The following is a 25405-nucleotide window of genomic DNA, read 5'->3' on the forward strand; positions in this document are numbered from 1 at the left end:
TTTTCTTATATTCATTTAACAAGATAAATGTGTACTGTAAAGTTAAAAGAAATGCTTCTGCAAGAATTACCTAAGATAAATGTTAGCAGTTGCCTTTCAAATGTCACACATGTTACAATGGACCTAAAATATTATACAAGGGGGAGAAACACAAATGAGTAACAAGATTCATTTGAATGTTTTTTGTATACATCTTCTGAGAAATATCGTGTTTAGTTTTTTTTTCTCTTCACTTTCCATTATTTCATTTTTCCCACATACGTTTATCTTTGTAAAAAAATAATTCTACGTATTTTAACAGAATGTATGATAATGAAAGATATTGATGATTTTTAGGTTAATTATCTAGCAACTTAATTTGGTTTGGATATTAAATTAGAAATTAACTATATGCTTAGAGCAGATTCTAGTAAATAGTAGACACTTCATAAATATTTAGCTATCTATAAAATATACTCATGAACCCTTTTGATATACTTACAACTGTCAAAGTGGGAATACAAAGTTCAATCACATAAAAAGATAGGTACTAAATATATGGGATGGCACAGAACGCTGGTCTTTATTTTCCACTACTCCATGAAACTTATAGCTATTGAAGAATCTCATCACTTTTTTCATGGACCAACTTTTTGCCCCAAGTTCTTTCTAATCTTTGTCTTCATTTGTTTTTCTCCTGGAACTACATTTTTAAACTTTACATCATAACACCCTTAGTATATTTAGGAATTTTTAGTCTCTGTTTTTCTATTTCTCCTTCTACTTCTGTGAACTCTGAGCAAAACTATTTCACTTGTTTGTTACTAAAGACTTTGTTCTTTGGGCCTGACATTTAGTTGTCATTTTTAAATTATCTTTGAAATGTAGTTGCAGAGCCTATCATTCGTATCTCAGTGCTATTCACCGGAGATGGCCAGCACATCCTGCTCATGTCACGCAGCTGGCATAGCTCAGAAGGGTAGGCAAGGAAAGAAAACATACTGCACTGGCTTGAAAGACTGAGAGATTCCCTGAAGCTGGGCACCCACTCAATACTTCCTTTACCTAATGGTTGTTGTGGGAGGTGGGTTATTTATTTGTTTTGTTTTGTAATCAGGTAACTGTTGTTACACATATATATGAGAAATCCTGCAGAAAATAATTTTCAAGATACTCAAAGCTAAATGCAAACCAACACTAGTTTGCTAAGCAAGTTAAAAACTTTGATGGCATAGAGCAGCTGGGAATTTGAAACATTAACAAATGCATGGTTTATTCTTCTAATTCTCTTTTACTAAGTCCCCTTTCACTATTTAAAATTAAAATAGAGGAGGCTGAGGTTTATTTCCCAAAAGTGGGAGGAGAAACCCCCAAACACACACCCCCAGAAAACAAAAACAGATAGCAAATGAGCTTTGAATAGATTTTATAAAACCTGAGTAAAAACTTTGACAGCCTAGGCTTTCAATCAAACAGGAGGTCGAAGTGGTGGGCGTCAGCAGGTGATGGTCGAGTGAGAAAAAGCGAGGTCCTAAAGGCTTTATGTCAGGACAGAAAAATAAGCAGTCCAGAATCACAAAACCCCTGAAAAATGGCAATCAGTGCTTCTCTTAGACCTGAATAACTTGTGATTTGCTTAAGAAAGCTGCAGACTGAATAGATCCATTTAGCAGGGGCAAAGGCAGTTCCAAGGACAGGATGAGAAGGAGCAGATGAAGCAAAGGAAGGTTCAGAGAGTGTGGATAAGACGAAACATCCCCAGCAATAGACATGCGCAGGTGCACTAGACCTGGAGAAAGGACTGACTCTGTCCCTGCGCTCACTTGTATACTTTAGCAGGCAGTAGTCAGTCACTAAAATGGGATTGAATTTAAAACCTGAGTTGACTGAGTTCAAATCTTAAACATACCCAAATTAGCTTGAATTGGCAAGAATTAATTTCCCATCATAGTAGAAATGAGGCATGCAAAATTCAATTTTAGAAAATAAAGAATATTTCATTATTAGAAGAAGCAAATTGGTGGTTATGAAATTTATGCTTTCTATAACTGCCACTGCACATGGCTCTTTGATTCTCTCTCCATATCCTAACATAACGTACTTAGTTGTAACCCCTGGGATCAGAATTTCCAGGTACTGTATACATTGCACGTTACAAAATCTCCATGGCCAGAAAAGTTACCTCTTGTTCCTCTTTCACATGGTGGAAGTCCATAACTTGTTGTTTAGACTTAGAAACAGTTAATGTTACTTGCTTATGGCCTTTTATAATTCATGTTGTTGCTAAGGCTTTTCCTTACTACTAGTCAGTGTAGTTAAGGAGTTTTTAAATCATACGTCTCTCTCCACCTAGCACACCTGGTCTTATTTTATATAACCTCTTACATAAATTTATGTATTTTACACAGCTACAATACTGTTTACATTTTGCATTCTGCTGCTTTGAATTTAACATTATATCATAAATATGTTTCTATACATTCTTCACAAGTATCACATATTTCATTTTCTACCATACGTTTGTAATCACTTTCCTCATGTACATACCCCAATTATTAATTCAGTCTGCCAGTAGGTATCCTTTAATATTTTGTTTTACAGGTTAATATGGAAGTAAAGTATGCATAAGTAATACATTACCTTAAGTAAGTTACATTATGAGGATATATTTTCAGATTTAAAAGTTTGAGTGTCATTATGGGTCTTATTGGATTTTACCAAATAAAATTATAAGAAATTACAAGTTCATCAGTACTGAAAGACTGCACTGCAGTAGCTCAATTCTAGGATATTTCCCCACTATCCATTTTTAATGTTCCCTGTTTGGGATCCATTATGCTAGTTAATAAGCTTGCCAGCATTAATGCAGTACAGAATGCTGTGCAGCAGATAGCATTATCTATACAAAAAACATTGCTATATAGAGAATATTTCTGTCAATCTGCTACCTCAGTTGCATTATTTGTACTGAAGCAATCACACATCTTTGAATTCTATTTTAATATAGAACCTTACATGCTCTGCAAAATGCCTTCATGTTATAATCTGAGGCAGCATTGAAAGAAAGAAAATATTATGTATGCAACAATGTCCTATCACATTGATAACAATGGAAATGCAACTGAAGGCAACAGATGCTGCTAACATTCCTGGGGTGAGAGCATAGAATTTTCAGTTAGTAGAAGTTGCTAAATCTATTTGGGGACTAGTTGTAAATCAATCTGTCACAATATTCAGGCTGGCTTTCTAGTCAAGCTATTTTAACTTTCATTTAGGCATCATTCAATTAAGAAACTGCCAAAGAGGAAAAGGCATAGGAAACCTAATAAGCATCGGTATGCCTAGAAAATACCCAGTCACTTCCAAAGGTGCCAGTAGTGTGAGCCGAGTGTGAAAAGCAAAACATTTCCATGGTGCTGTGACAAACAACGAGAATTCACAAGAATTCATACTGAGTGTGATGAGGATTAGACTCAAGTTGTGAGATAATGAAGGGGGAAAAGATATGTGACTAATTTAATGGAAAAATGCTTGCTCTTATTACTTAGTAGAAAATAGAAATAATGTACATTTGTTACGTTGCTTATTAACCTCTTACCCCCAGAGCTGTTACCAGAGTAATAGTTCATCTTAAAATCCATACTGCCTTTGATTTGGGACTACATTTGATTTTAACCCACCCAAACGGCATCTTAGCTAATTTATACTCGGTGAGATAATCCTAAGAGTATGATTTAGGATCTACAATACTTGGATCTTTAAGGCCAGCTTTTATTTTTCCTATCAGTATGGCCGGTAAGCTTTCTGAGTATCAGTTTACTATAAAATGTGCATATTAATGCCTCCTGTTTAGAGTTCCTTTAAAATAAATGGAATAGGCGTGTGTACATGTCTTTCTTATATTCAGTCGATGAGCGCCATTTTCTTCTCCTTTGGTTTCTTACTTGTCCGGTGCTGTTCAGTGGACCTTATTTCAGTGCTAAAAAAAGGTTTGCAATCCGGAAGGAAAAGATTAAAGCTTTTAAATTGTCATCGCATTTCAGAGTCTGGTGTAGGCATCTACTTAAATGATACAAATTTATTCTTTAAAAAATTAAAATCCAAAATAATTAACGTGGTTTTGCCTTCTGAGACCTTTTCAACAACAGCTTGTTAGTTATTCTCTTTGGTAAAGAGAGCGAATTGCAGCTTTTATTTTAAAAACCTCATTGTAGGAAATTTTTACATTTTGAAATTCTCCCACCCACCACACCCCGCACTCCCCAGAAATCATATGAAATAGCCATATCTCCTAAGGGGAAGAAAAAAAGTTGAAAGGAAAATTCAAAAAGTTTAACAGGCAAAAATTGTTGAGCACATTGCTTTCATATTAACACGTGTATCATCTGGGGCTGTCAGCTTCTACTGTGGATTAAACATCATGGTCTCTGAAGGTTTTACCTTTCAAATGAACTGATATCACATTTTCTTTTGTGTTTACATAAACATGGCATTTAGTTCTCCATTTTTATGTTTTACACAGTTCACTGAGATACAATATGAGCTATTTAATTGCTTATTTCTCCACCTGCTGAAAGTATATACTTTCATTAAAGCTTTAAATTAAAGACTTGGAATCAAAGTTATTGCTTTTTGAATACTCATATGAAATTATGTTCCTGGGCATTTGTAATAAGTGGCAACATCAGTGTACCTGCCAACTAAAATTACATGTGGAGGAAATCTTGTTATAACAACGGAATACCTATAGTCTCCTCTTGGGATGTAACTACATATATTGAATAGTATTAAACTTATATTAACATCCAGAAAAGAATAGCTTGATGAAACGTGTGTACCTTTAGCCTATAATAAGATGTCAAATTATCGTGTATATGATTTTTGAGTTGAAACTTTTATCTACCTTCTGAAATAACAGTAGTACTTTGCCTTAGGTTCATACATATAATGTAAAAATCGAAAGACAGTGAAAGAAATTGCCATTTCATGATACAATTTTACAGAACTTTTAGCCTCCTGAAATGATATGCTTGATTAAAGTACTTTCTGAGGAATTAGGTTTTATATTATTTTGTGCCAGTGTATGCAAATAAGATGATTGTGTTTATCACTGAAATAAGTTGGATTTCCTGCCATAATCCTTGGAGGTCAGTTAAATATACCCTGTTGGCTGTAATTTTAACTCATCTCATCTTTATTAAGGACCAGACATTGGAGTATAAAAGTTAATGAGGGGGCGGTGCAACGACGGCTCATGGCAGAATTTTCACCTGCCTTGCTAGAGGCTGGGGTTCGATTCCTAGAGCCTGCCCATGTGAAAAAAAAAAAGATAAAAAAGAAATTTAATGAGAAATAGATCCCAGCTTATATCCTGTATACAAAAACAAACAAACAAACAAACAAACCCAAAGCCAAAAAAATATATATAGTATATAAGTGTATTATAACTAAATTTATAAAGGATCTGGAAAAACCTTAAAAGAGCAATAAATTCTGGGAGCAGCAAACTAGAAAAGGATGCTGGGAATAGCCATTTGGGGCACAATCAAATTCTGGAACTGTCACACTCTGGCTGTACAACCTTTTAGCAGAGTTCAGTTGACCTCCCTTTGCCTTAACTTCCTCATTTGTAAAATAGACCTAACGATAGTTCCAAACTCCTTAGGTTTATAGGAAATTAAATATAATCTTGGGCATAATGCAGTTAATATGGTGCTCAGTACATAGGTGAGAACTCAATAGATGCAAATATTATTAAACTGATCTGATGTGAAGCTAGAAGTTAGGGACTAAATCACTTTGGAAGTATTAGAAGGAGGTCTCTGGTAAACCTGGAGCTTTGCTTCACCAAATGTAGCCCCTGGATCATCTGTATCTAAATAACCTTGTAGGAGAAAAGGTTATTTCTCAGAATTATATTTCTAGACTACACTGAAGCATAAATACTGGCAGAGTACATAGTATCTTGTTTTTAATAGGGTCATCCAGTGACTCTCACGAAAGCCTTAAACTTGAGAACCACTAACACTGTGTATAAAAAGACCCAAAGATAAATCCCTGGAGGCTGCAACAGTTAGAATTCAGGAAATAAGCCCAGCAGAGGGAATAAGAAGAATTTGCCACAGCTGTATTTGTAGGAACCAATAGAGAAGCACTGTCATCGAATTAAGACCGTAATTATAATAATAAATAATTAAGACAATAATATGGAATTCTGGGGGAAAGGATTTGAGTTAATTCAGCCTTAAGAGTTTCTCTCATTTTCCAGTGGTCTCTTTGAAAAAATAAAGATTATTTCAGGTATATCCAAAAATAATATGATGCAAATTTGTATATCTGCCACCCTTGTTAAGAGCCCAGTCTCCCCATGGAATGGAAATCCTTTGTTTACTCTTCTCCTCTACAGCTCCCTCTCCATGGACCAGTCTGTTGAACTCAGTGTTTACTATCCCTCTGCATTTCTTTATACTTTAATCATATCTAAGTTTCCATCTTTATTACCTATGCTTTTAGATTACATTTTATAGTATGTCTGCTTCAGAATTAGTTTTAGCTCAATATTAATTTTGTGAAATGCATCCATTTTGGTGTAACTAGCTTAAGTTCATTTTTCATGCCAAATTTTGTATTTCATTTTAAGAAGTGGCTACAATTTGATTTTCATTCTCTTATTGATGAATGTTGAGACTGTTTTCTATGTTTTTTTTTTTAATGCCGTGATATTACTGTTTCCTTCTGTATATGTTTGGGTGCTATCTATGGAATGTAAAAAATTGCTCATCATAATATTGTTTTCCTTGCCATATTGCTCTCCAAATTTATATCAGCTTACCTACTTAACAGGGTACCTTTTTGAGAGACACTTTTCCATGGATGTATTGCATTCCAGCATATCTTGTGCACAGCGGCTCTAATTGCCCCTTTATTCCAGGATATTTTTTTCCAGGTTGTTCATGCAGCAAACAACATGGGAATATAGAGACAATGCATCTCTTCAAAATGAAGGACAGGTTTGCTTAGTGTCTAGAATAAGAAAGAGACAGTGTCCCTCTTTGGCAATGATTGAGAAGGTTTAATTATGGCCTATTAAAAACATATGGGATACCCCAGATGTGGTGCAAACCCAATGCAGGTACAACACCCACCCGGACCCTGTCCATCGTCTCTGTGGGACCTGGGAGGGTTATCAATGCTGCCCAATGACCAAGTAGTCTTAAGTCTTTTTGCTAGGTAGGCCACCTTGTGATTTATTGAATTTTACCGATTAATATATGTTTTATTGTGACTGAAATGCAATTTTGAACACGTGGTGTTGAACATCCTTCTTTCGCTTGTGCTGAGATTGTAGTGTTTAGACAGTATTAACAAAATAATACTGTGACTTTTTGTTGGATCTTCCTAAGTGCATATTTTCTTTCTGTTCTATCTTTAAAAGTTTTACTGTAAGTAGGGGCTGAAGTTTGTGAAAATATTTCTTCATCTGGTGGAAATATTTTATTTTCTTCTTTTATCAGTTAATTAAATTAGCATACTTCCATTCTTGAGTTCTTGCATTCTCGAGACAAACCAAATTGGGTGTAACATTGCTGTTACTGTTTTTTTTTTTTATTAATTAAAAAAAAATTAACTAACACAACATTTAGAAATCATTCCATTCTACATATGCAATCAGTAGTTCTTAATATCATCACATAGATGTATGATCATCATTTCTTAGTACATTTGCATCGATTTAGGAAAAGAACTAGCAAAACAACAGAAAAAGATATAGAATGATAATATAGAGAAAAAAATAAAAATAATAATAAAAATAAAAATAGAAAAAATATATAAAAAAGAAAAAAAGGAAAAAGAAGAAAACAAAAAACACAAACAAACAAACAAAAAAAAACTATAGCTCAGATGCAGCTTCATTCAGTGTTTTAACATAATTACATTACAATTAGGTAGTATTGTGCTTTCCATTTTTGAGTTTTTGTATCTAGTCCTGTTGCACAGTCTGTATCCCTTCAGCTCCAATTACCCATTATCTTACCCTGTTGCTGTTACTGTTTTTATATCTTGATGATTTTGGTTCGCATTTATGTAATTTTCCTTCCTAGTACTGTCCTTGTTTAGTGTTGGTCAAAATTAAATAAAATTAGTTGGGGAGATTTTTTTCCTCTTTTTTTATGCTCTGTGAAATATTTTATATGAGATTGGAATTATTTGTTTCTTGAACATGTGTAATTGTCCCGTGAAACTGCCTGGGGTTGTGTTTGGTATGTTGATCTGTATGAGGCAGTATGAAACCCATTCTTCCTTTAACTTACTCCAACCAGGCTTTGTCTTCAGTGCTCCACAGGACCATTTAAATCAAGATCACCATCAAACTCTCTCTTGGCAAATCCATTGATGAATTCCTAGTCCTCATCATACTTTCCCTACCAGCAGCATCTGCCTTTCTTTACAGAGCTACCCCCTGATGAGCTAGAAGAATCCCTCTCACTCACCTCTCCACCCTTGATCCTTTTGCCATTTTTTTCTTTATTGCACATATGGCTTTACAAAAATATTATATTATTTATTTACCTCCATATTTGCTGTGTCTTTCCAATAGACTTGCAGTTGTTAAGGACTTTGTTTCTAGTTTCATTCCTCTATTGCTAGAATACTTTTCAATGTTATGTACAAAATAAATATTTTTATTATTTTAGTAAATAAGTTGCTGATATGTAAGCGTCTCATATAACATAAACATGTTAAGTAAAGAAGTAGCGAAACTTAGTCTCTCCAAACAATCAGATCACAGACTATTGTTTTAACGATCTGACCCATATTTAATATCAGGTAACATAAAACACAGATTTTATCATCTAAGATAGCCTATGGTAATTTGATAATTGACCCATGGAAACACCTACAAAAATTTTTACTAGTTGTGGAAACTTGAAACTTAATAAAACATAAAATATATTCATGTAATAGAACGTATTTTCTAATTTAATACAATTTCAGAATGCTTCTTTCCCCCATTTTCTTATCATAAAATAAGTAGCTATGATGAAAATACTGGGAATGTAATTACATAAGTCTTCTGGTTCCAGGCTGGACAGCAGCGCTGGTGGGAACAGGAGATTAAAATAAATGGGAATATCCAAAAGGGAGAATTAATTACTTATAACTTAACGGAGCTGATTAAGCCGGAAGCTTATGAAGTCCGACTGACTCCACTCACTAAATTTGGGGAAGGAGATTCAACAATTCGTGTCATAAAATATAGTGGTAAGTAACCCATTATTTTAAAGTATTTCTTTGCGTATTAAAATATCTCATATATGTATCTACTATCTCCTATGTATCAACTATACCAAATTCAGACACAAAGCAGGATTTAATACATTGACTTTCCGGATCATCAGCAAGTGGCAAAAAGTACCTTAGTCATCATGCATTGTAATCTTTAATTGTAAATGTAGGAATTAAAAATTCTGCTTTCGTTAATATTGAACCTAGATGACAAATTAGCAATGTTCCTTTATTTTCAAATCTTCAAGTTTTGATATCTTTTGAAATATCTTATGGCTTTAAAATTTTATTACTGACTTTAAGTAGTTACAAAATTTGATTAAAATGGTGTTTATTGCTTTTCACTTTTCCTGTCAAATTGTTCCTCTCAGATTGTTAATGTTAAATATATTTTAATGTATGTGTAGTTAATTTTCTAAACTATCCTTCCAGACTCTCCTAATGTCCTATATGAGAAAAAAATATAAAGTAGTGAAAAAAATATAGAATTTCATTTAAAATTTTATCTAGAAGTAAGAACTCAAATAGAAACAATGACAAAAAGGTTTGCTATTATTTTGACACATGTTAAACAAATTTATACAGCTGAAATTTGCATACATTTAAACATAATTATAATTTTAGAATTATAATTTTCAACAACTAATTCTAGAATTGTCAATACATTTTCAGGGTTCAGTGAATCACTGTTGAGATATTTCATATTTGTTTCATTACACCATTGGCATAACATCAGAGTTTATGTTCAAAAGACAATAGAGGGTCCCCAGTGGCACAGTGACAGAGTTCTCGCCTGCCAGGCTGGAGACCAGATTCGATTCCCAGTTCCTGCCCATGCCAAAAAACAAAAACAAAAAAAGACAACAGAGTGCCTTGGTCTGGATCTGAAGTTCTCTGTTCTATTTAGTAGTAAATATTTTATTTTCCTACTTAAAAGAGAATCAGTGATTACTGTCAAACAAAAAAATAAAATTAAACCATTAAATACTCATTAAAATTGTACCTGCAAAATCAGTTTTCTTCCCTGACTGCTTATTGGGCAGAGTATATTAGGCCCAGGATACTCAATTTTCATTAAAAACATTAAGACAAATAACACAGAATACAATAATCATAAAAGATTGATCAAGATGCAAATGTTAGAATATGGTCCTTCAAAAGATATGTGCTTGTTATGTTAGCAATAAAAATATTAGCACATAGCTGTTATTCCATAATCAGCTTCATGATTCTATTACGGAGGAAACTATGTAATGTGAAATAAATTCAATAAAGCATACACTCTGAAATGGAGCAATCATGTGGAATCATGTGGTTTTGACTACAGCTTTGGAATCTTCTGGGAAGCCTTCTTTGCTAGTTACTTTCTTCTATCACTGAAAATTTTCAAGATTTCTTATTAGGTCTATTAACAGGTTATTCTACAATCTCATCTTGTGCATGAGTTCTGTGCCAGAACTGACACATAGAAAATAGTCGATATTTTAACTTTATTTAATTTCCACTCGGATAAGACAGACCAATACTGAGTTCCCTTAGAGGACAGAGGATAAGAATGAAGTCCCAATATAATTTTCTAAAGTTTTTAGCTTCATGTGTTTGATAAACTATTGGTTATTATCCCTCTTATTTAATTATTTTGCCTCTTGCTTATAACATAAATTATAGAATATTTAATATAAAAGGACGATGGAGACGATACATTAAAATGCATTGCAGTAGGTTTCAGTGTCCTGCAAAGCTAAACTGTGAGGTGACAAAATCTGACTATTAATAGGACTTATACCTTGCATGTCAAAGGATTTATGCTTTGCTAAGTTTAAGTGATCTTTATGACTTTCCTCTGAGGAAATATGGAAAAAATATCTTCATACATGCAATAGTTCTCACTAAAATCTCTGAGGTACGAAATAAAGTACAAAATAGGTCTGACAATTATATATTACATTTAGTTATGATTTTCTTTAATTATCTTTACATTTAGGCATATTTATTAAAATTGCAAACATTTTAATTGAAAATATTTTTTATATATAATATAGAGTAGAGCAAAATATACTGTAATGATGTACAGACATTTGTAAAAAAATTGGCCAAGGAAGTTCACATAAAGTGAAGAAAATGTTCCCACTCTAATATTTAGAATTTAGAATCACAAAAATTTAAAAGGTTTATTGTGCTATAAGGGTGAATTTGGCTATGATATTATTATAGAATACTCAATTAAAATTCGCTCTGCTCAGAAGTTACATGTAGATGTGACTTATTTCTTAGAAGTAAATTATATGTCAAAGAGGCTTATTCTTTGAAAGATATTACATAGAAATTTTTACAATTTCAGTTCTTGTATTTAAATTATGTTGATATCTCTATTTTTCCTTCATTTCAGTGGAGTTTGTAAATTTATAGTCTCTTCTCTATACTACTTATTTCATAATTTGTAATTGGGAAGAATATACAATCATAAAACAGCATAATGAGAATAGTCTATCTATTGTGTAGAAATATAAATGATTGGTTGGAGAAGGTAGTTCATTTTGTTCAGATAAGTATCACTGTACTAATCTAACAGTTACTTATAAATATTCTTTGTGGAAGTATATGTTGTTTTATCTATCTATCATACTTTACCAATCATGTCCAAGTTTAATAATAGTGGTTAGCAACTACAGATTAATGACAAATTAGACATAAACATCTGCAGAGTAGATTAACTATCCATTGTAATCTTTGGAAACTACTATAATGTTTTCCTTTACCCAGAAAGAAAGTCTCTTTCAGAGTGATAAATTGCGTAATCAATATATACAGATACCATTTTATCTCTTAGATTAGATATACATTTGTGGTTGTTCCTTGAAATTTAAAGTATTCATTCCTCTTTTGGTACAGATCAATTGGCGTTCATATTGCAAACACAAGGAGCATTCCGAAAAGAATAGTTTGTGTCTGTGTGTTTTATTGTAATTAAACAAAGTGGTGTTGAAGTAGCTATTTGTTTTAGGACACATGTAACATGATATAAGGATGGATTTAATTTCATATATACCAGGTTATTGTCAACACAATTTGATAACAACAATTACATGAAGTGTAATCTCAGTCAGGTAATTGCTTTCATTGTTAAAACATCTAGATTATAGATTGGCCTACAGTTAACTTCAATTTTGATTTCTGGGTTTGGTTTAGCACTGTTTAATATATAAAAGGTCAGCAACTCCTTTCCTTGTAAAATGAACAAATCACCCATGCTATTTAGCATTGATCTTTTACATGCTTTAAGACCATTATTGCTGAGTTTCAAAGTCGATTCAATTAAATCTTCTAGAGCAAAATGGATTGAGGGTATAATTCTCCATGACCACAGTGGGGAAGATGATTAAATTTTGGTAAAGAATGATAGGATACTGATTAGATTTTTATTTATTAGAGACATTCAAGCCATGCTAACTTTACTTTTTGCTTTTCTTTATAGCTCCTGTGAATCCTCATTTGAGTAAGTATGTTTTAAGTCAAAAAATGAACTCTACTTCAAAACTAGGAAAAATACAAAATGTATAAGCATACAAAGACTATATAGCAACTCTTCTTTAGTCTGAAACAGAATGGCTTGGAATTAATAATACTGGCACTAAATGTGAATTTTTTTTTTATTTATTTTTTTGCATGGGCAGGCACCAGGAATCGAACCCTGGTCTCCAGCATGGCAGGGGAGAACTCTGCCTGCTGAGCCACCATGACCCACCCAAAATGTGAAATTTTAAATTTCAAATAGTATATAGATATAGAGAGGAATTATCTGATACTGATAATTGAAGTTTGTAGGTTTCCTTAAATATGGAAATATTGACCCATTTTCCCAAATATGTTTAATATTGACTACTTGTGTAACTGAGATTTTTTTCTTTTGTGGAATTATAGATTATTTTTATGGTTGTTATTTGTTTTTCATTCTTTAAATTTCTACATTTCACTTGTAAAAGATTGTGGTTACACAGAATTTTTTTTTTTTTTTTTTTTTTTTTTTGGTATTTGGATGCTTTAACTGAGGTTTTTCGTGGATTATTTTTCCCTACCCTGATATTTTATGACGGAGAAGATAATCTGGTCACCATCCTCTTTAAAATCATATTTTATACAAAAAATTAAGGACTGATCTTTGTTTCCCATTTTGTGCCTAGCAATAAATCATTCCAGGCTAGTATAAGACTGATAACCCACCTTGGCACCCTTTGTCCCACCCCACATTCTCCCATCACTTACACTCAGTAAAAAAAAAATGTCCAGGTCTTTTTTCTCATTTTACTTTGTCTTTTTCTGCAACAATAGCCTTTCACTTACCATATAACAAAGGACATAACCCTGGTTCTTGCTGCATTTCCTACTAAAGATCCTTTTTTCTCCACCTCTGCATGTCCACCTTCTAATACTTCATATTTGTATCGACCTTTATCTACATTGTGCTTTAATGGATGGGTCCATTTAGCCTAACAATAATTTTTAAATATAGATGTTATAATTAACCCCATGTTGACGTTAAGTACTCAAGAGGCTCAGATTTCTTATTCGATTTAGCACAAATATTTCTTCCTCCCTTGTCTTCCTTCTTTTAGATTTCTCATAATGCATAGAGAAATAATATGACATAATGCTATGTCATAGTTATTAGTATATTTCTTATATCTTCCATTAGACTATAAGATCATTGAGAGTTAGATCTGTATCTGTTTTTCCTTTATAGCTCTCTATCTTTGTGTTTAGCACAGTATCTCAAATTTAGCAGGTGCTCAATAGTCATTGGTCAAAAGGACATATAAAGGACAGTTTCAAAATAATTTAATTGCATAAATAAGGTTCTCCCTGGCTTCTACAAACTTTATTGCTGTTTAATTACTATTATTCATTACAATCTCTTTGGAAGTAAACTGTCTGATTGCATTTTCAGTAGAAACATTTACGAAGAGTTGTTATAGGAAGAATAAAGATTAAATACAGGAAATAGTTGACCATTTAGTATTTCAATTCAAACAAAATATTTTGAACAGCTTCCACTTACTGAACAAAGTGTGTAGAAAAATACATAGTAGAGGAAGCATTTACTAAGAGACTACTTGCAGACAATATAATAAATACTATTAATGTTATAGCAATTAAGAAAGTTTTATAGAAGAGATGACTTTGAACTGGCTCTTGAAAGTTGAGTGGGGACCTCTTAGGTGAAGCAGCTGAGAAGAGGCATGTCAGCCATTTGAAAGAAGGCCATGTTCAGATAACTGAGCAGAGCTGAAAGAGGCTGGACTACATCAAAGCTACAGAAGTCCAAAAGTGTACCCTAAAGATAGGAAGTATTAGAATTTCATTACTTCTTTAAGAAGTTTGGTATTTTGAATTGCTGATACTGCTGGAATACAATATACAAGAAATAGGACAACTTTTATAAAGAGAATTTATTAAGTTGCAAGTTTATAGTTCTAAGGCCATAAAAATGTCCAAACTAAGGTATCCAGTGAAGATAACCTTGAATCAAGAAAGGCCAATGTGTGTCGCACATGTCTGGCATCTGCTGGGCCTTATTCCTGGTTCCATTGCTCCCAGTTTCTGATGCCAGTGGTTTCCTCTCTAAGCATCTGTGGGCCTTCTCTTAGCTCCCCTGGGACACAACTCTGTGTTCTAGCTTGCTTAATATCTCATGGAAATGCACATGGTAAAGTTGCTGGGCTCTGCATCTCCAAATGTCTCCATCTAGGCATTTCCTCTCTCTGTTGACACTCCAAATGTTTGCATCTCTGTCAGCACTGAAGCAACTGTTCTCCACACATCTGTAACTGAAGTTTCTCCAAATGTTTCCCCTTTTAAAGGAGTCCAGTAAGCTAATCAAGACCCACCTTTAATGGGTGGAGTCTCATATCCATCTAATCAAAAAGTCATACCCCCAATTGGGTGTCACACCTCCACAAAAATAATCCAATCAAACGGTTTCCACCCTACACTATTCATCCAAGATTAAGAGAAACATGGCTGCCTCCACCAGATTGGATCAGGGAAAAAGACATGACTTTTCTGGAGTACATAACAGTTTCACACTGGCATACTTGGGTTTCACCATAAAGGAAAGGATAGGAGGCATTAGTACTTGCTTTGATGCTCCTGGATCTTGATCTTCTTTTGCTTTTGATTTTTAGAAAGTAATAAGTACTACATAGGGCATTTTAGGTCATACTTACCAACTTCTCTTCCTCAGCAGCAATTTTGTATGTAGTCAAGGAATGGGTTGGATTTTTAAATTTATTTTTAAATAATTATCACCATGGCTCTCTATGTTAAAAAATTCCCTTGACAGTATACTTTTTTATTTTTAAAATGGATTTTCAATATGGAAAAAGATGCCCGAGCATTGTTCTGAATGGAGATTGTTTAGTAAATATTAGACAATGATTTCTCTCACATAGCAAAAGTAATCATTTTCATGTTGCTGGCAATTACATACTTTTTCCCTGAAAAATTGATTTCTATAACCCCTCAGAGCCTTCAGGTCCCACACACATAGAAGGAAAATACTTTCTCAAACAAAGCCATTCCTTATTGATTCAGCTTCTTATTCAATAAGAGAGGAAAAATAGGCCAACTTATAAAAGAAACCCATATCTTGTTTCAGGTTTGTGTTTTGGAAATTTAATTTTTCTTGCGCCATCTGCTTTTACCTGTTATTTTCTTCTTAAATGCTATAATGTCATTTTATTTTTCACATTTACTGAGGTATAATTTGCATAAAAAAGATTCACCCTCTTTTATGTACAGTTCTGTAAGAAATTCTGACATATTCATAAGTCATATTAAACAATGTCACAGGGGTCCATCATTTCTGAACTATCTCCATGCTGCTTTGGAGTTCAACCTCTGACCCTACCCCAGAAAACTAAAAGGAGAAAGAATTAAAATGGAGTTGAAATGAGTTTCTGTCACTCTCAAATACTTCAGCAATAGGCTCAGGCTTTTCTTCTATAAAGAGGTTTTAAATTTTTCAATTGTATATTAGGTCTGATTTTGGTTTTGAATATACTATATTATAACTAAAATGATATGTTAATTAGTTACAAAATCCTTACTGCTTCTTCTCCACATTTCATTAAAAGTTCCCTTCTGCTTTACTTTTCCAAGCTGCTATCGCAAATACCACAGACTAACTTGGCTTTAACAACAGGAATTTATCGGCTCACGGTTTTGCAACAGTACCTTTATGAAGGAGTTGGTAGGACAACACTTCTCCGCAAAAACAGCAGTGCTCTGTGCTGGGCATCCTGGTCCTTTATCTCTGCCCCTTCCTGTGATGATGTCCTCTCCCTTCTGCTCTTCTCATTTCTGCTGCCTTCTGGCCCTCGCCCCTCCCCGTGGGCTTCTCTTACTTCTGTCTTCCATCGCTTCTCGTTCTGATGCCTCCGGGAACACAGATTGAAAACCACGCCTGGTTCAGCTGGTCAAAATTTAGCTAAAAGTAGCATCTTCCAAATGTTTGAATGTTTCCCCCCGAGGAATGTGGATTAGGATTAAGGATGTGCCTTTGGATGGAGCACATAATGCGATCTACTGTTAATGAAGGACGCACATATATTGTTAATGAAATTCATCAGAAAGTGCAAACTGAATAATTCAGGAAAAATAGCTAAATGAGTCACAAAAGTAATTGAAGTTATTAAGTACTTCCATTATGATTGAGTTACTTTTTCTTTAAATGAAGGAGATACTTGTATATTCTCTCCCCATAAAATAACCATATAATAATAAGATTTAAAAGTGTTCAGCATATATATACTGGCATATCAATTGTAAATTATTTTTGTCTGAAGCACCTTATGGAATATATTGATTGTAGGAGAGTATTGGACCATATTATATTCATTATGATAATAAATGTTATATGAGACTATATGTTGGCAACAAGTCAAACTAATCTTAAACACTCTTTTGACTCATCAACTTATATATTCCTTAAGTGAATCAATCCCAAATAAACATTTTGAAACTATCAATATAAAGAGGGAGCTCATGAAATATTATCACCATCTGGGTCTTCATTAGGTTTTAAAAAATCATTTCCATAATTTAAAGGACAAAGCTGTTCTGTTCATAATTTTAGAAAACCTTTTGATTCAAATTTTCAGCTGAAAGGAAAGGGTATTAGTTGTGGAGAGAACCATAGTCTAATGTCCCTAGGAAGGTCGAGCAGTTCTTTCTGAGCCTCGTGTCCTGCTCGCTGACTCAGAAGGACACTTCCGGCCAAACCACAAGCCCGAATCCCTGAGGGCCAACCCAGTTGAAAAGAAGGGGAAATGGGATTGAAAAGAGTTTCTGTATTTTTCAAATACTTCTACAGTAGACTTGGGATTTTCTTCTATAAAGAGGTTTTAAAAGTTTGAATTGTGTATTTGGTCTGATTTTGGTTTTGAAGTCCATAAAATTAATGTTTAGGAAACTTTTGGAGAATTGCCTTTTTTTTTTTTTTTTTTTGGCCTTCCTTTGCTTTATATTAGACGCTGTGAGCACAAGACAAGATACATATATATCTGAAAAGTACTCCCATGTGAGGAAACTACCGTATCTCTGAAAACTATTTTGAGCTAAGAGGATTAAATATGAAAACCCACTCTAAAATGTCAGACCATGAGAGAGATTTTTTTATGTAAGGTTAGACTTCTGCACGTTTTAAAGAAGGACTACAGAAAGTAGGTAAACTCAAGAGGGTCACTGGGCAATGCAACCTTTACTATTTATCCTTGAGTTTTCATTAATTCTCTATCACATCGGGAGGGAATCAATGGAAAAATTAAAATTTGGGGGACCAGGTAAGGCAGAAAATTTGAAATTTTTAAAAATTTCTGTGGTGCCCCTCAAACTCAGCCAAAATCACACTGTTGTTGGAAACACAGTGAAAAATTCAAGTCCAAATCAAGATTTAGTTCAATATCTTTTTGAGAATCCCAGACTTTATAGCTTTAAGATTTTAAGATTTTTTTAACATTTGATTTTGTGTTGACTTTTGATAAGTGTATCCAGATCAGTACATTTTCATTATCAAAATACTCTTTATTCCAATAAAATTTTATGAATAAACTTCTTTGAACTATTGACAATCATCTCATATTAAGTGATAAGATAATCATAAAATTGTTATGGTACTAAATTATGGTGTGTTTTCTTTTTCCATTTTACCTGCCAGCTTTGCACTAATAGGTTTCTTCACTGTAGAGATACATGTCCCCAAAATTTATAAGGATCTCCTAAGAATGCTTATGTTTCTTTGTCTGATTTGAATTATTACAGTCTTTTAGCTCCTTTAAATTTATTGGAAACAACTTATCTGTTATGTATAAAATAACCTAAATAACAAAAAATTTAAGGCATGACTGTTTTTGAGGTTTCACAAGCTGTAGTATTAATTTTAATTTGAGATTCTTAAATATTCAGATTTAAAAAAAACATTTTTAAATTATTCAGTTTTGCAGGCCAACTTTTTTCTACAAAAACATATAGTTAGATGGTATGCTAAAACTTCATCATACATAGTGTAAAATCACATAGAAGTAAGATTTGGCAGATCTATAATGAAATCCTCTATTCTAGATAAATCGAAATCCTCATATTTGTCCTTTGACATCTTGTTTGTGTATATAAAATATATAATTAAGCAACCGAAAACATTTGAAATCAAAGTGATCTTATGTGATTGTCATGAACCCAAAGCAGCCACAAAAGGAATCTGATATTATATCTAATAGAGCATCTTTACGTGCATGCAAGCACACCGGTGCAGGGACTGTGTAACTTCAGTTGATAGCATCAAGAGACCATGGACTTGCCTAAGTCAAGATCCATGCCATAAATATATGCTAAAAAATATCTGGCATGGAACATTGTTTATCCAGAAAGTTACTGTTTATTATCCCCTAAATCTTTATATCTATTCTCGTAACTATCTGCCCAGAATACAGAATATAAATAAATACCATGAGACGCAGCGCAAGTTAGTCTGGAAAGCAAAATACAAAACCGACAAACAAAAACCTTATTTCTTCAATTTAAAAGGGAAAAGCCTTCTGTTTTATTTGTGAGTGTCAATGGTTTTCAGTTAAGGCAGGGACATAATTCCACCCCCAGGGACTCCACTCCCCAAAACAATGCAGCCTAAACTGTTTCTAAAACAAAAACCTCAAATGGGAGGATCTTTTCTTTAGAGAATTATATTCACTATTAATTCCAGCAAATCAGAATTCAGTTTTGATTTCACCATTTATTAGCTGACCTTAACCAAAGTTTTATTTTCTAGGAGCCTCATGACCATTACAGTAATTTCACAGAGTTGTTATGAGGTTCAGTGACATGATATAAGCACTTTAATTTTACTCAATTAAGGATATACCCTGTTTAAGTTGGAGTTTGGTGGGCATTAATAACTCCTTTTCAGCACCTATTTTTCAAACAGAGCAGTTCCCAGTAGGAAAACCCTTAATATCTAGAAACATAGTACTCACATTTCAGGGACGTTGAAGAGAATTGTCTCTATTTATGCTGGGTCAGAAGTCAGCATGTAGTAGCATCCAAGAAATGCCAGGATTTCCACTGGTCTTCATAAAGTCTGTTCATTACTTTATTGCAAGTGAATTTCAAACATCTCGCAAACCTACATTCAAAGACATTATGAATGATGGTTATTTAAAACAATAACCTATATCTCACTCCATTCATACTTTTGTCATTTGTGAAAATAGATATGCATGAAAGCACTTACAGATATGGTATAAAAGTGATGAATTCAAGTATATGGTTTTAAATGGTTTCAAATAAATTAGTAAAGATGATTTTCCAATTGGCAATTTTGTTTTAATTGTACCTATACTTGCAAAATTAAAGTTGGGAAGATTCTCCATGTGCAATTCAAACATAGATTATTTTCTCTAATTCAGTTATCTGGATATTTTGGAATAAAGCGGTTTGTTCCTTAATTATCCAATAAGGTACAGATTTACATATTAATACTATTTTTCTTTTCATTACAAATTGTGATCATTTTATATCTAGTCTTAATCATATGCATTATTACCCTCCTGGTGCTAGTATTATGATCTTGCATTATTCTTACAATGTAAGGTTATACATTGTTTCCTATGAGTTCTGCAATGTTTCTATTAATTTCCTTTCACAGGAGAATTTCACTGTGGATTTGAAGATGGTAACATTTGTTTGTTCACCCAAGATGACACAGATAATTTTGACTGGACAAAACAAAGTACTGCAACAAGAAATACAAAATACACGCCTAACACAGGACCCAGTGCGGACCGTAGTGGCTCCAAGGAAGGTAGAAGGTTGCTGTTGTATCCACAGGAATCTTATCCCAGCCTGGATCCCTTACAATTGCTATTAGTATGAAATGAATGAAAATGTTTTGTTATAGATTTGAAAATTTGGGAATAAGCCATTAAATTTGTGTATTCAGTATTGATAATTTAGTTATTGCCTAAGGATGTAGACATTAATTCTCTCTTAGAATTCTGATATATTATACAGTTGAAGGGTAGGATTTTTTTTTATAATTTCAAATTTTTTCCCAAATTTTGTACATATATTTAAGCACTATTTACTTAATTATGTAAATTATTTATTCTTTAGCTTTTTATGTTAAAATCGCCATTAATTATGCATGTTCAAATACATTTTTCATAAATGGGGTTAAATTTCTTCACTTTGTATGAAAACTGTGAAACTGCTTAATGATCTAAGTTTTCAATATATAATAATCTATTTTAAAATTTTCTTTTGTTTGTCTTAAGGTTTCTACATGTACATTGAGACATCAAGACCCAGACTGGAAGGTGAAAAGGCTCGGCTTCTCAGCCCAGTTTTCAGCATAGCTCCCAAAAACCCTTACGGACCCACAAATACTGCATATTGCTTCAGCTTCTTCTATCACATGTATGGACAACATATAGGTGAGAGGAGCAGAATTACTTTGTTCATTCTAAAGGAAATACTAATTAAGACTAAAAGGCCCATAGACACACATCATGAAAGCAGCTTTAGTCAAAGCATGATATTAATTTTTTAGTTGTTACCTGGTAATTGCAAAATATATTAAGAATCTAACACCCATCCTTTCTTAATATCCCAAATCTAGGTTAGAATTTGAACTTTTAGAGTATCACCTACCTTCTTTGGAATCCTAACTCAGAAAAACTAGAAACGGGTTAAATTGTTTAATTATCTTCCAGTGAAATTAATGCCAATATAATTTAGGCAGTTTGTTTAAAACAATTATTCATTGATTGTTTTATTAATCATGACAATTAATTAATGCATGACACAATGCATATTAACAATGATGGAGATTAGTATTGTCATCTATAGGGGAAGAATACTTGTAGCAGCCATCTGCATATTCTGAATGTTTTTATTTACAAATTGTGTCTAACACACCTACTGAGATTTCAGAACTGACCTAGCATCTGCGATGTGGTGTTCTCAGGGACCCCCACTGTAAGGGCAGCTGAGGTGAATGAACAGCCAGCCCTGCCAAGGGAATGCCATGGAATGCAGAGAGTGGACCTAGCAGAACCCCGTGGGGGGAAAGCTCATGCAGACCCACATTTATGTGCAATCCCCAAATCCAAAAAGCTGTAAACATGACATTTTTTGTTTCATCGTGTTAATCATTTGGCAGCACAATTAGAACTATATGATATGAACTGATATGAGCCTATTTATAGTCTTTACTCCACTTAGTATAAACATCTATACCGTTAGCAGCAAAATTAATGATTAAGTATAGAATTCTGCCCCAGACCCCACATGGACTCCAGATGTCACATGGTATACAATATAAACACAGTTTTACCTTTCTAAGAGAAGACAACATTCTGAAGAGTGAAGCACATATTGGTCCACGGAGTGAGGACAGGGGATGCTGTGCCTGAATTTAGTTGAGGAACTTCTTCAGGACAAAGGAAACATGTCTCCTAGGTAAATAGGATAAGTTTTCAATACACAGAGATGAGTAGAGGAAGGAATAAGTTACCAAAGAATAAGTGAACTGTGGACATTTAAGGTGGTGTTAAACATATTGATATAAACTAATAAAATACATCTGCACTAAGCTCTTGATATATATCAGTTGCTACACAAAACTTAAGTGATGTAATCCTCTCAATAAGAATGAGCATTGCTGTCCATTTTTTTTACAGTCCTTGTGTGAATTGTCAAGTATCACGTAGAAATAAACTGTGAGAGCTCATGTAAATTGGCAAAACACTGGTCATGCTGGGATTCACGCCATAGCCGGGACTATTAGCCAGTGGTCTCCACGTTGGAGCACCACCTGACCAGCTTGGTAAAGTAGCCCCTACCAATGAAAAGGCAGGAGGATGGGGCTGCCCCTGGTCTATTGCCCTTAGTTACTCTATGACTTTGGAACAATCACTTAAAATGTCTGATTCTTAGTTTCCTCATTTATAGAACAGAAATAAAAATTCCTTTTTCAGAACGCTGAAGTTTAAGCTTAACGAGATAAGACATCAAGTCTATCAGATTGGAGGCACTCACAATCTTAAACTGCTCTGAATCTTGAATAGAAATGATAATAGCAATAATGAAGTGATAGCTAACATTCATAGAATAATCACTGGAAACTCTTCTTAAACTCTTCAAGGAGTATTTCTTTTAATCTTAACAATAAACTTTTGTGTTCATTTACATTATCATCTTGTTTTCTTAGATAAGGGAGCCGAAATACAGAGAATTTTAATTGCTATGCTCACCACAGCATAGCTGATAAGTGGTGAAGCCATAATAACTCAGGAATCCAGGCAGAGTGTGCCTGCTTCACCACTCTGCAATGCGCCTTACAGGGGAGCATGAAACTTCAGCTAAGGACTTGGTCTTTTATTTGATAGCCAGTGGGTAATTCTTTCAAGAAGCCTGATGGGACCTTTGATAAAGGAAAGTAAATCTTAACAGTGAGTTAAGTAAATGCAAACTAGATTATAGACTGCAAAAGCAGGGTAGCCCTGCTGGCACTGTGGTACAGGCTATGAAGAGAAACAGCTCTACACAATTGCCAAAACACCTTATTTATCGTGAGTAGATAATAATTAGCTTTCAGATAATTTCCTTCAGTTGAACATATATATTACTTAATCTCTAATTTGAATGTATTTCACTGAGTTTCATTCTCTTGTTCAAATTTACCAGGGAACTAGAGTATTTCCTATTGGTTTTTAAGTAAACACCAAACTCAATATTTTGAATTACTTTAAGTAATAATAATATATCTACCTTATTTATGAAACTGGCTCTGTTTGGGCTCCCTCTCAAAATTTCAGCATATTTATACTGAGTTCAAGATAATTTTAATGTAATTGTAACTTTGTATGTTTAAGAATTTTTATCCTCTTTATTGTTGATTTCCAGTTGGTTTTATTCTGATTATTTGGAGGATGGCGGTGTGGAGAGCAGTACTTTTTTGCTTAGCTGTGGGCTGAGTATCAGGTCTGTCACTTGGGTCCCCCCCATCAGGGCAGAGTCGTGCTGCTTACTGAAATCTAGTAAAAATATCTGTGCCGGTCACTGAGAGAATCAATTAGGACAAGATGAGCTGCTTCATAGGGAGAGGCTGCCTGTGGGGGAAACCCTACCTCTACACCTATTATTCTCAGGCCCTCATTCATTTGCAAATCTGGGTAGCATTTATAGTTACAAGTTTACAAACTGCGTTCCCAGTTTTATTTATTCTTTTGGAAATACAGATTCAAAAACTGACTTCTCCTGGATTTTAAAAGCCTAAAATAATTGCCGTTATTATTTCTTGGGTAACTGCAAACACCCCTTGCCATTTTAACTGTAAATAAAAGACAATATTTCATTGATAAAGAGCCACAATGGTTTTTAAACTTAGAAAAGAGATTTCCTCTTGACATAAAGTCAAACTGGTTGTATTTGTTATCTATTGTTTTGTAACAAATTTACCCAAAATTTTGTGGTTTAAAACACAAAAAGTGCTATCTTGCAGTCTCTGTGGGTCAGGAATACAGGGTACAGACATGGTTTAGCTGGTGCGTCTGGTTCCATATCTCTTAGGAAGCTGCTGTCGAGCTGCCAGGCAGTATTGCATTCTAATTTGAAGACTTGACTTGGGGAGGATAGGCTGCAGAACGGATTCACCTGGCTTTTGCAGTCCTCAGTCCCTAGTAGGACTTGTGTCCTCCCCACCGTTCAACTTCTTTGCAAGAACATTATAAAACAGCTGGTTCGTTTCATCCTGGCTGATGGACAGCAGCCATCCTCAAATCCTTGGCATGTGGACCTTTCCACAGCATGGCCTCCTAGCATGGCAGCATGTTTCCCCCAGGGCAAGCAATGCATGAGAGAGAGAAGGCATACCCACAACTTTTTATCACCTAATCTAGGAAGTGACATTCCATAGCATCTGCCTTATTCTGCACATGAGAATGGAGTTTTCCATTCTGAAAGTGAGGAGATGACCTATAATGTAATGATGGGAGGCAGACACGATTGGGAGCATCTCAGAGGTTGTCTGCCGCGTTTATGCAATTTCTTGGGAGTTAAAGCATTGTATTAAATTTGATTGAAGAAAAAACAAACTTCCAAATGAAAGCTGCAAGATACTACCTTTCAACTAACTTTTGATTTAGATGTACATGATAGAGTATCTGGCTAATGATAGTAAGGTAAGACAATTTCAGCATTTCTCTAGGTATTAGTGGGAATTTTGATTTCTGATGAATCAACTGAATTTCTAATGTTCTTGCAAAGAAATTGAACTTCACATGAGGTCAATGGATATGATACAGGCTTATTAAAAACCTAGTAAAATATTCATTTCATTTGTTTCTTAAAAGAAGGGTGTGAGATATAAGCATCCTACAAGAGCAGGAAATTAAAGATAAAACCACAAAAGGCACTTATGAATAATTCATAGAATTTCTTAAAATTTCAATAATGTGCATCTGAAATGCTGATTTCAGCACGGGACAAATGGGAGGAAAGGAAAAGTAGCTAACTAATTAATGAAGTCTACTCTTTCTTGAATTTTGAGGATGAAGAGAAAGTAATAAAGTAGAAAATGTGGGGC

General features: G+C 33.9%; 1 protein-coding gene across 1 annotated transcript in view; it reads left to right on the forward strand.

Annotated features, from left to right (window-relative positions):
• The window catches only part of MDGA2 (MAM domain containing glycosylphosphatidylinositol anchor 2), a 932919-nt gene that overhangs the window by 880713 nt on the left and 26801 nt on the right, over positions 1 to 25405 (forward strand). The window contains exons 11-14 of the mRNA XM_077126843.1: positions 9066 to 9243; positions 12743 to 12763; positions 20465 to 20620; positions 21093 to 21251. Coding sequence (XP_076982958.1) covers positions 9066 to 9243; positions 12743 to 12763; positions 20465 to 20620; positions 21093 to 21251 — 514 coding nt within the window. The remainder of the gene's footprint in view (positions 1 to 9065; positions 9244 to 12742; positions 12764 to 20464; positions 20621 to 21092; positions 21252 to 25405) is intronic.

The sequence above is a fragment of the Tamandua tetradactyla genome, chromosome 14 (assembly GCF_023851605.1).
Source record: "Tamandua tetradactyla isolate mTamTet1 chromosome 14, mTamTet1.pri, whole genome shotgun sequence".
Taxonomy (NCBI): Eukaryota; Metazoa; Chordata; class Mammalia; order Pilosa; family Myrmecophagidae; genus Tamandua; species Tamandua tetradactyla.